The sequence below is a fragment of the Hyla sarda genome, chromosome 5, assembly GCF_029499605.1.
Source record: "Hyla sarda isolate aHylSar1 chromosome 5, aHylSar1.hap1, whole genome shotgun sequence".
NCBI classification, from domain to species: domain Eukaryota; kingdom Metazoa; phylum Chordata; class Amphibia; order Anura; family Hylidae; genus Hyla; species Hyla sarda.
Window position 1 is genome coordinate 117,311,751 of NC_079193.1, and position 17,933 is coordinate 117,329,683.

The 17,933-nt window shown below is 42.3% G+C and overlaps 1 protein-coding gene across 1 annotated transcript in view; it reads left to right on the forward strand.

The window, feature by feature from the left end:
* The first annotated feature begins 346 nt into the window (after nt 1–346).
* Nucleotides 347–17,933, forward strand: part of TEX10 (testis expressed 10) — a 225,418-nt gene continuing 207,831 nt past the window's right edge. The window contains exon 1 of the mRNA XM_056520143.1: nt 347–807. Coding sequence (XP_056376118.1) covers nt 628–807 — 180 coding nt within the window. The 5' untranslated portion in view covers nt 347–627. The remainder of the gene's footprint in view (nt 808–17,933) is intronic.

The following is a 17,933-nucleotide window of genomic DNA, read 5'->3' on the forward strand; positions in this document are numbered from 1 at the left end:
GGATAAGATGTCTGATCTCAGGGGGGTCAAGATAAACATTCCGCAGTGTGAATGGTGCAGCAGAATCCCACTGAAAGCAATGGGACTGTGCTGCAAGCCTCTGCTGAATATTTTTTAGGGGAAATTCATCAGTGTATATAATCCCCCCAGCTCACCCCTTCAAGCGTATTCCTTGGGAAGTCACTGTGTAGTAACATTAGGGTTATCCCTATGACATTAGCAGTTGGCAGGCAATATATACCATAATAGGAGTATTACAGCTGGGGGGCCAACACTTGTATACTATGGTTACAGAGAAAGAAATCAGCCAGTACCGCAATATATGTGTTCTGGCGTTTACCAATCTAAAACCCGTGTATTAAAAAGATACAATAAAAACTGAGTCTTCAAAACGCTTCTTAAAGTTTGACCTCCTTCTCTTTCCGTACGTGATACTAGGAAGTTGTTTTGTGTCACCCGGAACTGGATAGATTGATCTAGATGAGCGGGCGATGCTGCGTGGAGCTGTGACTGAAAGGAGTAGTGGTGCAGTGTTCCGTCATGGAGTAATGAGTGGTAAAGCCTCCTCGCTTTGTGACTATTTCCATACATTGTGTCCGGATTGTCTCAGTTATCTCTAGTTCTACGATGGCGAATAAAAGGAAACGGCAAGAGGATTTTCAGAAAGTAAAGCTGAAGGTTGGAAAGAAAAGACCTAGAGCAGACAATGTCACCGACACCAATTGTAGGATTAAGTCCATTCACCTTAACGAGCAGCTGAGAGAAGATACGTCGCTGCCCACCAGTAAAAGGAAGCTGACATTACAGGTATGACTGACTACTTGTGTGCTGCTTTCTTATAGCGGGCCTTAGGCAGAAACATTAAACGGTCTGAGGTTCCCACGGTAACAGTCATGAGAAAAAAAAAAAAACCATTGCTCTTACCAACCAATCAAAGCTCAACTTTCATCTGCTTGATTTTGTAACTTTAACCCCTTGAAGACACAGCCAATTTTCTTTTCATTCCTTCACTTATATTTCCATCCACAGACCCATACAAGTGCTTCTTTTTTGCACAATCAGTTGTACTTTAGAACATGTCTCATTTTACCATAAAATGTATGTCAAAATAAATATATTATTTGTGTGGGGAAATGTAAGAGAACCTCAGTTTTATTTTTTTTTATTAGTACCTGTCACCAAACTTTATTAAAAGATTATTGTTCCTTATGTTATAAGACACTGCACATTTCTTGTTGTTAACACCTTAACCCCTTAAGGACCGGGGGTTTTTCCGTTTTTGCATTTTCGTTTTTTGCTCCTTGCCTTTAAAAAATCATAACTCTTTCAATTTTGCACCTAAAAATCCATATGATGGCTTATTTTTTGCACCACCAATTCTACTTTGTAATGACGTCAGTCATTGTGCCCAAAAATCTACGGTGAAACGGGAAAAAAAATCATTGTGAGACAATTGAAAAAAAAAAACGCCATTTTGTAACTTTTGGGGGCTTCCGTTTCTACGTAGTACATTTTTCGGTAAAAATGACACCTTATCTTTATTCTGTAGGTCCATACGATTAAAATGATACCCTACTTATACAGGTTTGAATTTGTCGCACTTCTGGAAAAAATCATAACTTCATGCAGAAAAATGTATACGTTTAAAATTGTCATCTTCTGACCCCTATAACTTTTTTATTTTTCCGTGTATGGGGCGGTATGAGGGCTCATTTTTTGCGCCGTGATCTGAAGTTTTTAATGGTATCATTTTTGCATTGATAGGACTTATTGATCGCTTTTTATTCATTTTTTCATGATATAGAAAGTGACCAAAAATGCACTATTTTGGACTTTGGAATTTTTTTGCGCGCACGCCATTGACCGTGCGGTTTAATTAACTATATATTTTTATAATTCGGACATTTCCGCACGCGGCGATACCATTTATGTTTATTTTTATTTTTATTTACACTGTGTTTTTTCTTTTATGGGAAAAGGGGGGTGATTCAAACTTTTAATAGGGAAGGGGTTAAATGATGTTTATTCACTTTTTTTTTGCACTTTTTTTTTGCAGTGTTATAGGTCCCATAGGGACCTATAACACTGCACACACTGATCTTTTACATTGATCACTGGTTTCTCATAAGAAACCAGTGATCGATGATTCTGCCGCATGACTGCTCATGCCTGGATCTCAGGCACTGAGCAGTCATTCGGCGATCGGACAGCGAGGAGGCAGGTAGGGGCCCTCCCGCTGTCCTGTCAGCTGTTCGGGATGCCGCGATTTCACCGCGGCTATCCCGAACAGCCCACTGAGCTAGCCGGCATGCTTTCGGTTTCACTTTAGACGCGGCGTTCAACTTTGAACGCCGCGTCTAAAGGGTTAATAGCGCGCGGCACAGCGATCAATGCCGCGCGCTATTAGCCACGGGTCCCGGCCGTTGTTAGAGGCCGGGCCCGAACCGCTATGACGCGGGGCCATGCCGTGGCCCCGCGTTATAGATCGGGAGTGGACACATGACGTTCCAGTACGTCATGTGTCCTTAAGGGGTTAAGGACCAGGCCAATTTTAATTTAGCAAATTTTGGAAGGTTTTGTTTTCACGCCGTACAATTTACGGTAAACATAATGTGTTCTTTATTCTGTGGGTCAGTATGATTAAAATGATACCCATGGTTATATACTATTCTATTATTGTTGCAAACTTTTTAACCAAATTAGTATGTTTAAAATCCTTCTATTTTGATGACCCATAACTTTTTCATTTTTCCGTATAAGTGGCGGTATGAGGGCTAATTTTTTGTGCCATGATCTGTACTTTTTATTGATACCACATTTGTGTGTGAAAAACTTTTTATACATTTTGTAAAAAATTTTTTTTATTTAGTGTGACAACAAAGCAGCACTTTTTTTTTATACATTCATACTGTTCACTGTATCAATAACATTATATTTTAATTGTTTGGACATTTATGCATGCGGCGATACCAAATATGTGTGTGTATATTATATATATAATATATATATATAATTTTTTTTTTTTTTTTTTTTTTACTTTATGGGGGTAAAAAGGGGAAAACATTACATTTTTAATGGGGGAGGGGATTTTTCAAACTATTATTATTATTATTATTATTTTTTTTTTATGCTTTCATTTTTACGCTTTTATGGTCCCCATAGTGGAATACTTATAGCAATCCTTTGATTGCTAATACTGTTCAGTGCTATGCATAGGACATAGCACTGATCAGTGTTATCAGTCATCTTCTGCTCTGGTCTGCTCGATCTCAGACCAGAGCAGAAGACCCGTCGAAGGCGGCGGAGGCAGGTGAGGGGACCTCTGCACCGTTCTGGATGATCCGATAGCAGCGGCAGGACTGCGGGCGATCCGATCATCCATATTTTTGACCGCACTCCCGCAGATGCCATGATCTGTATTGATCACGGCATCTGAGGGGTTATTGGCAGACATCCACGCAATAGCGGATGTCGGCCATTACCGGCTGGTCCCTGGCTGTGATCAGCAGCTGGGACCAGCTCCACATGATCCGGGTATCGCTCTGATACTCGCGGTCATGTACAAAACATAAATATACATCCTGGTGTGCTAAGTACCGCAGCACCAGTACGGAAATTTACTTCTTTGGTCGTTAAGGGGTTAAAATTCTTAACCTTTTATATGCATTTTAATGTGATTGAAAACACGGCTACTAGGTGGATCTGTTCTGTTCACTGCGCAAGTCAAACAATTTGGTCTCCTCCCAGCCTGGCAGGATACCAAACTCAGGAAGTGCCTGCGGGGCATTGCGAGGCGCAGCTCTCGCAGGCTTCAGTGATGTCGCGCCTGCTAGGGAACACCCACTTTCTCCTGCCCGGAGCTCACACAATGTGAGCAAGGGGAAAGGTATGTTACACAGCTTTTTAACCCCTTAAGGACCGAGCCCTTTTTCACCTTAAGGACCGGAGCGTTTTTTGCAATTCTGACCACTGTCACTTTAAACATTAATAACTCTGGGATGCTTTTAGTTATCATTCTGATTCCGAGATTGTTTTTTCGTGACATATTCTACTTTAACTTAGTGGTAAAATTTTATGGTAACTTGCATCCTTTCTTGGTGAAAAATCACCAAATTTGATGAAAAAAATGAAAATTTAGCATTTTTCTAACTTTGAAGCTCTCTGCTTGTAAGGAAAATCGATATTCAAAATATTTTTTTTTTGGGTTCACATATACAATATGTCTACTTTATGTTTGCATCATAAAATTTATGAGTTTTTACTTTTGGAAGACACCAGAGGGCTTCAAATTTCAGCATCAATTTTGAAATTTTTCACAAAATTTTCAAACTCGCTATTTTTCATGGACCAGTTCATGTTTGAAGTGGATTTGAAGGGCCTTCATATTAGAAATGCCCCATAAAAGACCCCATTATAAAAACTACACCCCCAAAGTATTCAAAATGACATTCAGTAAGTGTATTAACCCTTTAAGTGTTTCACAGGAATAGCAGCAAAGTGAAGGAGAAAATTCAAAATCTTCATTTTTTACACTCGCATGTTCTTGTAGACCCAATTTTTGAATTTTTGCAAGGGGTAAAAAGGAGAAAATTTTTACTTGTATTTGAAACCCAATTTCTCTCGAGTAAGCACATACCTCATATGTCTATGTTAATTGTTCAGCGGGCACAGTAGAGGGCTCAGAAGGGAAGGAGCGTCAAATGGTTTTTGGGGGGCATGTCACCTTTAGGAAGCCCCTATGGTGCCAGAACAGCAAAAAAACACACATGGCATACCATTTTGGAAACTAGACTCCTCAGGGAACGTAACAAGGGGTAAAGTGAACCTTAATACCCCACAGGTGATTCACGACTTTTGCATATGTAAAAAAAATAAAAAAAAATTTTACCTAAAATGCTTGGTTTCCCAAAAATTTTACATTTTTAAAATGTGTAATAGCAGAAAATACCCCCCAAAATTTGAAACCCAATTTCTCCCGATTCAGAAAACACCCCATATGGGGGTGAAAATTGCTCTGCTGGCGCACTACAGGTCTCAGAAGAGAAGGAGTCACATTTGGCTTTTTGAAAGCAAATTTTGCTCTGGGGGCATCCCGCATTTAGGAAGCCCCTATGGTGCCAGGACAGCAAAAAAAAACACATGGCATACCATTTTGGAAACTAGACCCCTCGGGGAAAGTAACAAGGGGTAATGTGAACCTTAATACCCTACAGGTGTTTCACGACTTTTGCATATGTGAACATTTTTTATTTTTTTTTTACCTAAAATGCTTGGTTTCCCAACATTTTTACATTTTTAAAAAGGGTAATAGCAGAAACCCCCCCCCAAAATTTGAAGCCCAATTTCTCCCGATTCAGAAAACACCCCATATGGGGGTGAAAAGTGCTCTGCTGGCGCACTACAGGTCTCAGAAGAGAAGGAGTCACATTTGGCTTTTTGAAAGCAAATTTTGCTCTGGGGGCATGCCGCATTTAGGAAGCCCCTATGGTGCCAGGACAGCAAAAAAAATAACACATGGCATACCATTTTGGAAACTAGACCCCTCGGGGAACGTAACAAGGGGTTAAGTGAACCTTTATACCCCACAGGTGTTTCATGACTTTTGTATATGTAAAAATTTTTTTATTTTTTTCTACCTAAAATGCTTGTTTTCCCCAAAATTTTACATTTTTAAAAAGGGTAATAGCAGAAAATACCCCACAAAATTTGAAGCCCAATTTCTCCCGAGTACGGCGATACCCCATATGTGGCCCTAAACTGTTGCCTTGAAATACGACAGGGCTCCAAAGTGAGAGTGCCATGCGCATTTGAGGCCTAAAATTAGGGATTGCATAGGTGTGGACATAGGGGTATTCTACGCCAGTGATTCCCAAACAGGGGGCCTCCAGCTGTTGTAAAACTCCCAGCATGCCTGGACAGTCAGTGGCTATCTGGCAATACTGGGAGTAGTTGTTTTGCAACAGCTGGAGGCTCCGTTCTGGAAACAGTGGCGTACCAGACGTTTTTCATTTTTATTGGGGAGGGGAGGGGGGCTGTTTAGGGGTATGTGTATATGTAGTGTTTTTTACTTTTTATTTTATTTTGTGGTAGTGTAGTGTTTTTAGGGTACAGTCGCACGGGCGGGGGTTCACAGTAGTTTCTCGCTGGCAGTTTGAGCTGAGCAGTTTGCCGCACCTCAAACTTGCAGCTGGATACTTACTGTAATCCTCCGCCCATGTGAGTGTACCCTGTACGTTCACATTGGGGGGGGGGGGGGGGGGGAAACATCCAGCATGTACGGACAGCGGAAGGGCATGCTGGGTCTTGTAGTTATGCAACAGCCGGAGGCATACTACATTGGCTGGGGATGCTGGGGATTGTAGTTATGCAACAGCTGGAGACACACTGGTTTACTACTTAACTCAGTGTGCCTTCAGCTGTTGCAAAACTACAACTCTCAGCAGTCACCGACAGCCAATGGGCATGCTGGGAGTTGTAGTTATGCAACCAGCAGATGCACCACTACAACTCCCAGCATGCACTTTAGCTGATTGTGCAAGCTGGGAGTTGTAGTTATACAACAGCTGAAGGTACACTTTTACATAGAATGTGCCTCCAGCTGTTGCAAAACTACAAGTCCCAGCATGCCCATAAGGGCATGCTGGGAGTTGTGGTGGTCTGCCTCCTGCTGTTGCATAACTACAGCTCCCAGCATGCCCTTGTTGCATGCTGGGAGCTGTTGCTAAGCAACAGCAGGAGGCTGTCACTCACCTCCAACGATCCTCGCCGCACAGGTCAGTCCCTCGTCGTCTCCGCCGCCGCCGCTGCTTCTGGGGGGTCGTCTTCCCGCACCCGCTCACGTCCTCCGGAAGAGGGGCGGAGCGGGTTGCGGGTGTGACACCCGCAGCAGGCGCCCTGATTGGTCGGCCGGTAATCCGGCCGACGAATCGGGGCGATCGTGAGGTGGCACCAGTGCCACCTCACTCCTGCAGACTCTGGCTGTTCGGGGCCGTCTCTGACGGCCCCGATCAGCCAGTAATTCCGGGTCATCGGGGTCACTGGAGACCCGATTGACCCGGAATCCGCCGCAGATCGCTGGACTGAATTGTCCAGCGATCTGCTGCAATCGCCGACATGGGGGGACATAATGACCCCCCTGGGCGATATGCTGGGATGCCTGCTGAACGATTTCAGCAGGCATCCGGCTCCCCTCCGGCTAGCGGTGGGGGCCGGAAATGCTCAGGGCGTATCCATACGCCCTCGGTCCTTAAGGACTTGGAAACGGGGGCGTATGGATACGCCCTATGTCCTTAAGGGGTTAAAGCTCAGAATTTTTTTTTTAAGGGCAGTAGGGGTCTTAGGAGTCTTAAGGAATATAATCTGAGTTAGTTTAGAAAATATGGTTTGATGACAAGTACTCTACCAAGGACGTAAATGTACTTTTTTTCCCATTTTACCCCCCCCAAAAAAAAAAAAATTAATAAACATATTTGGTATCGCCGCATGCGTAAATGTCCGAACTATTAAAATATAATGTTAATGATCCCGTATGGTGAACGGCATGAACATTAAAAATATATATAATTTTTAAAAAGTCCAAAATTGCGGCTTTTTTGTCACATTTTATTTAAAAAAAAAATTAATAAAATTTTTTATAAAAGGTCTATATACACAAATGAGGTATCAATAAAAAGTACAGATCATGGCGCAAAAAATGAGCCCTCATACCGCCGCTTATATGGAAAAATGAAAGTTATAGGTGTTCAAAATAGAGGGATTTTAAACGAACTAATTTGATTAAAAAGTTAGCGTTTTTTTTTTGTTTTTTTTTAGCACAACAATAATAGAAAAGTATGATATCATGGGTATCATTTTAATCGTATTGAACCACAGAATAAATAACACAAGTCATTTTTACCATAAATTGTGCGGCGTGAAAATGAAACCTCCCAAAACTTGCTAAATTGCGGTTTTCTTTTTAATATCCCCACACAAATAGTATTTTCTTGGTGTCAACATACATTTTATGGAAAAATTAGCGATGACAAATTACAAAGTACAACTGGTTGCGTGGGATATCTATCAGCAGGCACCCTGTGCAAACCCCCCATGTCGGCGATCGGGTCAATCGGCTATTCCGGGTCAATCGGGTCTTTGGTTACCCGGAAAAAAAAAGGTGAATGTGGCCGTCCGAGCCCCATTCTCGCTTATCCAGCAGGAGTGAGGTGGCACGGGTACCGCCTCACGATCACGTGATTGATCGGTTGGAACGACCGACCAATCACGACCCTGCTGGGCGGCGATGATGGCGGTGATCAGAGCCGGCGGGGGTCTCCTACCTTGCCCTGGTTTAGCGGGGTCCCCTCAGGGTCGGTGGCGGCGACAGGAGCAGCAGCAGGATCGGTGGCAGCAGCGACGGCGGTCCCGGCGGCAGGATACAGCAGGAGGTGAGGCCTGTTCACCTCCTGCTGTTGCTTAGCAACAACTCTCAGCATGCACAGCCAAAGGGCATGCTGGGAGTTGTAGTTTTGCAACAGCTGGAGTTCCAACTACAACTCCCAGCATGCTCTTTGGTAGTCTGTGCATGCTGGGGGTTGTAGTTATGCAACAGCCGGAGGAGCATTTTTTCTATGAAAAACTGTGCATCCAGCTGTTGCATAACTACAACTCCCAACATGCACAGACTACCAAAGGGCATGCTGGGAGTTGTAGCAGTGTGCCTCCAGCTGTTGCAAAACTACAACTCTCAGCATGCCCTTCTACTGTCAATGTATGCTGATTGTTGCAGTTTTTCAACAGCTGGAGACACATTGGTTGTGAAACAGTTTGTTACCTAACTCAGTGTTTTGCTACCAGTGTGCCTCCAGCTTTTGCAAAAATACAACTCCCAGCATGCACTGAGAGACTACGTGCTGGGAGTTCTAGTTTTGCAACAGCTGGAGGCACACTGGTTGCAAAACACTGAGTTAAGTAACAAACTCAGTGTTTCGCCACCAATATGCCTCCAGCTGTTGCATAACTACAACTCACAGCATGTATGGTCTGTCAGTGCATGCTGGGAGTTGTAGTTTTGCAACAGCTGGAGGTTTGCTCCATTTACACGGGCGGGTTTTTCAGCGAGTTCTGCTGCAAGTTTGAGATGCATAAAAATGAAAAACGTCTGGTGCGGCACTGTTTCCAAAACAGAGCTTCCAGTTTTTGCAAAACAACAACGCCCAGTATTACCGGACAGCCATTGACTGTCTAGGCATTCTGGGAGTCTTGAAACAGCTGGAGGCACCCTGTTTGGGAATCACTGGCATATGCCCACCCCTATGCAAATCCCTCGGAGTTCTGTCGTATTTCAAGGCAACAGTTTAGGGCCACATATGGGGTATTTCCGTACTTGGGAGAAATTGCCTAACAAATTTTGGGGGGCTTTTTCTCCTTTTACACCTTATGAAAAGGAAAAGTTGGGGTCTACACCACCCTGTTAGTGTTAAAAAAAAAAAAAAAAAAAAAAAATGTTACACTAACATGCTTGTGTTGCCCCATACTTTTCATTTTCACAAGAGGTGAAAGGAAAAAAAAGACCCCAAAAATTTGTAACGCAATTTCTCATGAGTACGGAAATAGCCCATATGTGGAGGTAAAATGCTCTGCAGGCGCACAACAGGGCTCAGGAGTCAGAGCGCACCATGTACATTTGAGGTGAGTTGCACAGGGGTGGCTGATTGTTACAGCGGTTCTGACATAAACACAAAAAAAAAAAAACACATGTGACCCCATTTTGGAAACTACACCCCTCACGAAACATAACAAGGGGTATAGTGAGCCTTAACATCCCACGGGTGTTTGAAGAATTTTCGTTAAATTTGGACGTGAAAATGAAAAATGTGTATTTTTTCACTAAAATGCTGGTGTTTTCATTAAATTATTCATTTTCACAAGGGTTAATGTGAAAAAATCCCCCCATAATTTGTAACCCCATCTCTTCAGAGTATATAAATACCCCATGTGTGGACGCAAAGTGCTATGCTGTCGCACTACAGGGCTCAGAAGAGAAGGTGCGCCATTGGGCTTTTGGAGAGAGAATTTGGCTGGAATTGAAGGCCATGTGCGTTTACAAAGCCCCCATGGTGCCAGAACAGTGGACCCCCCCACATGTGACCTTATTTTGGAAACTACACCCCTCATGGAATGTAATAAGGGGTACAGTGAGCATTTACACCCCACAGGTGTCTGACAGATTTTTTGAACAGTGGTCCATGAAAATGAAAAATTTAAATTTTTCATTTGCACAGCCGATTGTTCCAAAAGTCTGTCAGACGCCAGTGAGGTGTAAATGCTGACTTCACCCCTTATTACATTCCGTGAGGGGTGTATTTTCCGAAATAGGGTCACATGTGCTCCTTTGTTCTGGTAGCACGGGGGCTTTGTAAACGCACGTGGCCCCCGACTTCCATTCCAAACAAATTCTCCAAAAGCCCAATGGCGCTCCTTCTCTTCTGAGCATTGTAGTTCGTCCGCAGAGCACTTTACATCTACATATGGGCCATTTCCATACTCTGAAGAAATAGGGTTACAAATTCTGGGGGTCATTTTCCCCTATAACCTCTTATAAAAATGGTAAATTTGGGAATAAAACTGTATTTTAGTGAAATATTTTTACATATATTTTTTTTTTTTTTTTTTTACACATCCGACTTTAACCCCTTGCCACAAAACCCCTTGCTGTTTCTAAATGGCGCTGCGGCACGGGAGGGTTATGAAGCGAGCTCAGGAGCTGAGCTTTCATCATATCCGCATGGTCCCTGCTGCTATCAGCAGCCAGGACCCATGGCTAATGTCGGACATTGCCGTTCAGGCAGATGTCCGGAATTAACTCTCTAGACGCGGCGATCAAAGTTGATCACCGCATTGAAAGTGAAAGCTTCCCGGCAGCTCAGTCGGGCTGATCGGGGCGGTAAAATTGCATTGTCCCGATCAGCTAGAACGCAGCAGGAGGGCACCATACCTGCCGCCTGCACGTCCGATCGGCGATAGATTGCTCAAGCATGGATTTCAGGCTTGAAGCAATCAACCGTCGATAACACTTATCAATGCATTGCAATGCAATGGCATTGATCAGTGTATTGAATCAATGTACTGCATGTTATAGTCCCCTATGGGGGCTATAACATTGCTAAAAAATAAAGTTAACAAAGATGATTTAATCCCTTCCCTAATAAAAGTTTGAATCACCCCCCTTTTCCCATAAAAAAGTGTACATAAACATATATGGGATCGCCGCGTGCGTAAATGTCCGAACTATAAAAATATATTGTTACTTAAACCACACAGTCAATGGCGTACATGCAAAAAATTCCAAAGTCCAAAATAGCGTATTTTTGGTCACTTTTTATACCATAAAAAAAATCAATAAATAGCGGTCAAAAAGTCCAATCAAAACAAAAATGGTACTGATAAAAACTTCAGATGATGGCGCAAAAAAATGAGCCCTCATACCGCCCCATACGTGGAAAATTTTAAGTCATAGGGGTCAGAAGATGACAATTTTAAACATATACATTTTCCTGCATGTAGTTATGATTTTTTTCAGAACTAATACAAAATCAAACCTATATAAGTAGGGTATCATTTTAATCGTATGGACCTACAGAATAAAGATAAGGTGTCATTTTTACCGAAAACTGTAGTGCGTAGAAACGGAAGCTCCCAAAAGTTACAAAATGAAATTTTTTCTTCCATTTTGTCGCACTATTATTTTTTTTTCCCGTTTCGCCGTAGATTTTTGGGTAAAATGACTGATGTCATTACAAAGTCGAATTGGTGACGCAAAAAATAAGCCATCATATGGATTTTTAGGTGCAAAATTGAAAGGGTGATAATTTTTAAAGGTAAGGAGGAAAAAACGAAAGTGCAAAAACTGAAAAACGCCTTGAGGGGGTAATGTCCTCAAGGGGGGTAACGAAAAGTCGTTAAACACCAGTGGGGTGTTGAGTCTCACTGTACCCCTTGTTATGTACCTTGAGGGGTGTAGTTTCCAAAATAGTATGCTATGTGTGTTTTATTTATAAATTTTTTTTTTTTCCTATTATGGCACCATAGGGGCTTCCTAAATGCGACATGCCCCCCAAAACCATTTCAGAAAAACTCACTCTCCAAAATCGCGTTGTTGCTCCTTCCCTTCTGAGCCCACTTTACTTTCACATGAGGTATTTCCTTACTCGAGAGAAATTGGGTTACAAATTTTAGGAGGATTTCTCTCCTTTTACCCCTTGTAAAAATTCAAAATCTGGGTCTACAAGAACATGCGAGTGTAAAAAATGAAAATTTTGAATTTTCTCCTTCACTTTGCTGCTATTCCTGTGAAACACCTAAAGGGTTAACAAACTTTCTGAATGTCATTTTGAATACTTTCAGGGGTGCAGTTTTTATAATGGGGTCATTTATGGGGTATTTCTAATAGGAAGGCTTTCAAATCCACTTCAAAACTGAACTGGTCCCTGAAAAATTCCAATTGAAAAAATGTTGTGAAAAGTTGGAAAATTGCTGCTGAACTTTGAAGCCCTCTGATGTCTTCCAAAAGTAAAAATATGCCAACTTTATGATGCAAACATAAAGTAGACATATTTTATATGTGAATCAATATATAATTTATTCGCCATGTTTATTTTCCTTATAAGCAGAGAGTTTCAAATAAAAATAAAAAATGCATATATAACAGTCACTTGATTGCTACTACTGTTCAGTGCTAGGCATAGGGCATAGCACTGATCAGTGTTATTGGCTATCTTCTGCTCCCTCTGCCGTTATGGATGATCGAATCCCCACGGGAGATCTCATCATCCATTTTAGTGACCGCACTGCCGCAGATGCCATGATCTGTATTGATCACGGCATCTGAGGGGTTAATGGCGCACATCAGCTGATAGCAGCCTGGACCTGCCGTTAATGACAAGAGCACCACGGTGCTCGCGGTCATGTACAGGATGTAAATGTACATCCTGGTGCGTTAAGTACCAGGGCACCAGGATGTACATTTATGTCCTATGTCGTTAAGGGGTTAAAGTAGTAGTCCTATTTCTCCCTTCAGGCTTTTACAGCCAGCTCCAGCTGTTTGCACAGGCCTGAGGTGGTCGAAATAGCTGAGCTGAAAGCATCCTAACTGAGGAAGTTACTCAGTTTGCACAACTCCAGTTGAATTTAATGGAAGTTATGCAAATGTTGCAGCCTCGCGAGCTGTTACACTCTCGGGGTTACATAGACAAAGTAGCCCGCGAGAATATGCCATCTGTGTAGCTCCCTTTTTAAAGTGACTGAGTGGCAATGTAATATGTTGAGCTATGGCACCATGGACAAGACTAGTCGATACGTCATTTTGCTGCTCAGCCAATCACTGTCAGAGGTGGGACACCGCTGCAGCCAGCATTTTGCCAAACTGCACTGTGACCTTTGGTCCCTGGTACCAGGAAGAGAATTGCAGCAGGAGCAATCTACAAGAGAGACTCTTTGTTGCCTGTAGCAAATCCAGCCTACCATAAAGCAAAACAAAGATGGCCGTGTTTTGTGCCGCAAAGTAACATCTGAAAGCAGGTTCCAACACTGTAACTTAATGGCTGTAATTTGTGTGATTCAATAGAATCTAATAGAAAAAAATATAGCCTTCATTTGCCTATTTCTGAGCCGTAAAACAGTTTTTTTTTTATGCTCAAGACAGTCGAAAAAAACTAAGGAGTTTGAGCTTACGTATGCATGTTTTTGCATCAAAAATTTTGTTTTGATGTCTAGGTTTTTGTGTGAGGCAGCTTCAGTTTGTGCCTGACACTACCTGCTTCATTGCATCTGAAACTGTGTCCGGACTGGCGGATAAGCAAAACACCGCTTCAGCTGGGGCATAGGATGGAGTGTTAAACATAAGACAAAAATCTAAATTCAGGAAAATGTGGGCTGTCAGAAAGTGGTTAAAAAGTACCTGTCACCAAATAAACTGTTCTCAACTACCTCAGGCTATGTTCCCTAACTACTCCTAATACCCCTCCTGCCCTTAACCCCTTGGGGACCGAGCCCATTTTGACCCTAATAACCAGGGCATTTTTTGCAATTCTGACCACTCTCACTTTAAAGGGGTACTCCGGTGAAAACTTTTTTTTCTTTTAACCCCTTAACGACGCAGGACGTATATTTACGTCCTGCGCCGGCTCCCGCGATATGAAGCAGGATCGCGCCGCGATCCCGCATCATATCGCGTCGGTCCCGGCGCTAATCAACGGCCGGGACCCGTGGCTAATACCACACATCGCCGATCGCGGCGATGTGCGGTATTAACCCTTTAGAAGCGGCGGTCAAAGCTGACCGCCGCTTCTAAAGTGAAACTGAAAGTATCCCGGCTGCTCAGTCGGGCTGTTCGGGACCGCCGCGGTGAAATCGCGGCGTCCCGAACAGCTGATCGGACATCGGGAGGGCTCTTACCTGCCTCCTCGGTGTCCGATCGACGAATGACTGCTCCGTGCCTGAGATCCAGGCAGGAGCAGTCAAGCGCCGATAATGCTGATCACAGGCGTGTTAATACACGCCTGTGATCAGGATGAGAGATCAGTGTGTGCAGTGTTATAGGTCCCTATGGGACCTATAACACTGCAAAAAAAAAGTGTTAATAAAGGTCATTTAACCCCTTCCCTAATAAAAGTTTGAATCACCCCCCTTTTCCTATAAAAAAAAAATAAATAAATAAACATATGTGGTATCGCCGCGTGCGTAAATGTCCGAACTATAAAAATATATAATTAATTAAGCCGTACGGTCAAAATTCCAAAGTCCAAAAAAGCGTATTTTGGTCACTTTTTATAACATTAAAAAATTGATCAAAAAGTCCGATCAAAACAAAAATCATACCGATAAAAACTTCAGATCACGGCGCAAAAAATTAGTCCTCATACCGCCCCGTACGTGGAAAAAGAAAAAAGTTATAGGGGTCAGAAGATGACATTTTTAAACGTATAAATTTTCCTGCATGTAGTTATGATTTTTTCCAGAAGTGCGACAAAATCAAACCTATATAAGTAGGGTATCATTTTAACCGTATGGACCTACAGAATAATAAGGTGTAATTTTTACCGAAATATGCACTGCGTAGAAACGGAAGCCCCCAAAAGTTACAAAATGGCGTTTTTTTTTCCGATTTTGTCGCACAATGATTTTTTTCCCGTTTTGCCGTGCATTTTTGGGTAAAATGACTAATGTCACTGCAAAGTAGAATTGGCGACGCAAAAAATAAGCCATAATATGGATTTTTAGGTGGAAAATTGAAAGGGTTATGATTTTTAAAAGGTAAGGAGGAAAAAACGAAAGTGCAAAAACGGAAAAACCCAGAGTCCTTAAGGGGTTAAATCAACTGGTGCCAGAAAGTTAAACATATTTGTAAATTTCATTCTATTAAAAAATCTTAATCCTTTCAGTACTTATTAGCTGCTGAATGCTACAGAGGAAATTCCTTTCTTTTTTTAGGAACCCTGCATAGCAGATGTATGCTAAGGGCAGCATGGTGGCTCAGTGGTTAGCACTGCTGCCTTGCAGTGCTGGGGCCTTGGGTTCATATCCCACTAAGAACAACAATAAATAAAGACTTATTATTATTATAATAATGTCAGCAAAGAGCACTGTGCTCGTGATGTCATCAGAAAGCATTCCAAAAAGAAAAGAATTTCCTCTGTAGTATTCAGCAGCTAATAAGTACAGGAAGGATTAAGATTTTTTAATAGAAGTAATTTACAAATCTGTTTAACTTTCCGGAGCCAGTTGATTTAAAAGAAAAAAGGTTTTCACCGGAGTACCCCTTTAAGCATGAATATCTCAGGGATGCTTATACTTACGAATTTGATTCAGAGATAGTTTTTTCGTGACATATTCTACTTTGTTGGTGGTAAATTTTTGTCGATACTTGCATCATTTCTTGGTGAAAAATTCAAAAATGTCATGAAAATTTAGAAAATGTAGCATTTTTATAACTGAAGCTCTCTGCTTGTATGGAAAATAGACATTCCAAATAAATTATATATTGATTCACATATACAATATGTCTACTTTATATTTACATCATAAAGTTGACATGTTTTTACTTTTTGAAGACATCAGCGGGCTTCAAAGTTCAGCAGCAATTTTCCAATTTTTCAAGTAAATTTCAAAATCGGAATTTTTCAGGGACCAGTTCAGTTTTGAAGTGAATTTGAGTGTCTTTGTTACTAATACCCCATTATGCAAACTGCACCCCTCAACGCATTCAAAATGACATTCAGAAAGTTTAACCCTTTAGGTGTTTCACAGGAATAGCAGCAAAGTGGAGGCGAAAATTCGAAATCTTCTAAATTCTAAAGGAGAAAAGGGCCCCCCAAATATGTAACGCAATTTCTCTCGAGTAAAGAAATACCTCATATGTGGATGTCAAGTGCTTTGTGGGTGCACTAGAGGGCTCAGAAGAGAAGGAGCGACAATGCGATTTTGGAGAGCGAATTTTGCTGAAATGGTTTTTGGGGGGCATGTCGCATTTAGGAAGCCCCTATGGTGCCAGAACAGCGAAAAACACCCCACATGGCACACTATTTGGGAAACCAAACCCCTCAAGGAACGTAACAAGGGGTGCAGTGAGCATTTACACCCCACTGGCGTTTGACAGATCTTTGTAACAGTGGGCTGTGCAAATGAAAAATTACATTCTTCATTTTCACGGACCACTGTTACAAAAATCTGTCAAACACCTGTGGGGTGTAGTGAGGGGTGTAGTTTCCTAAATGGGGTCACATGTGGGTATTTATTTATTTTGCATTTGTCAGAACCGCTGTAACCAGCAGCCACCCCGGTGCAAATCAGTTTAGGCCTCAAATGTACATGGCGCTCTCTCACTCCTGAGCCTTGTTGTGCGTCCGCAGAGCATTGTACGCCCACATATGGGATATTTCCCTACTTGGGAGAAATTGTTAAAAATTTTGGGTGTCTTGATTTCCTCTTACCTCTTATGAAAATGAAAAGAATGTTTAACTTTTTTTTGTACACTAACATGCTGGTGTAGACCCCAACTTTACCTTTTCATAAGGGGTAAAAGGAGAAAAAGCCCCCCCCCCCCCCCAATTTTTTGCGCAATTTCTCCTGAGTACAGAGATACCCCATATGTGGCCTAAACTGTTGCCTTGAAATACGACAGGGCTCTAAAGTGAGAGAGTGCCATGTGCATGTGAGGACTAAATTAGGGATTTTCATAGGGGCGTACCCGGATGCAAGCGTTAACCTCATAAGGACTTAGGGAATATCTGTATGCCCAGAGCCCGGTCCCGGTGTTTAAAACAGTGTCACGGCGTGACCCCCACATCACACCGGGTCCCTGGGCCAACAGCGCGCGGCACCGATTGTTTTGCCGTGCGCTATTAACCCTTCAGACGCGGCGATCAAAGTTGACCGCCACGTCTGAAACTGAAAGTAAATTCTTCCCGGCAGCTCAGTCGGGCTGATCGGGACATTGCGATAAAATTGCGATGTCCCGATCAGCTAGGACGTGAGCAGAGACCCCCCTTACCTTTCTCCTTTGCGTCCAATCTGGGTTTGATTGCTCCAAGCCTGAGCTACAGGCTTGAGCAATTGAGCCCCTATCTAGCTGATCCATGCAAAGCTATGGCTTTGCACGGATCAGCATAAGAGATCAGTGTGTGCAGTACTATAGGTCCCTATGGGAGCTATAGCACTGCAAAAAAAAAAAAAAAAGTTAAATGTCATTTAACCCCTTAAGGACCGGAGGTTTTTCCGTTTTTGCATTTTCGTTTTTTGCTCCTTGCCTTTAAAAAATCATACCTCTTTCAAATTTACACCTAAAAATCCATATGATGGCTTATTTTTTACGCCACCAATTCTACTTTGTAATGACGTCAGTCATTTTGCCCAAAAATCTATGGTGAAGCGGGAAAAAAAATCATTGTGCGACAAAA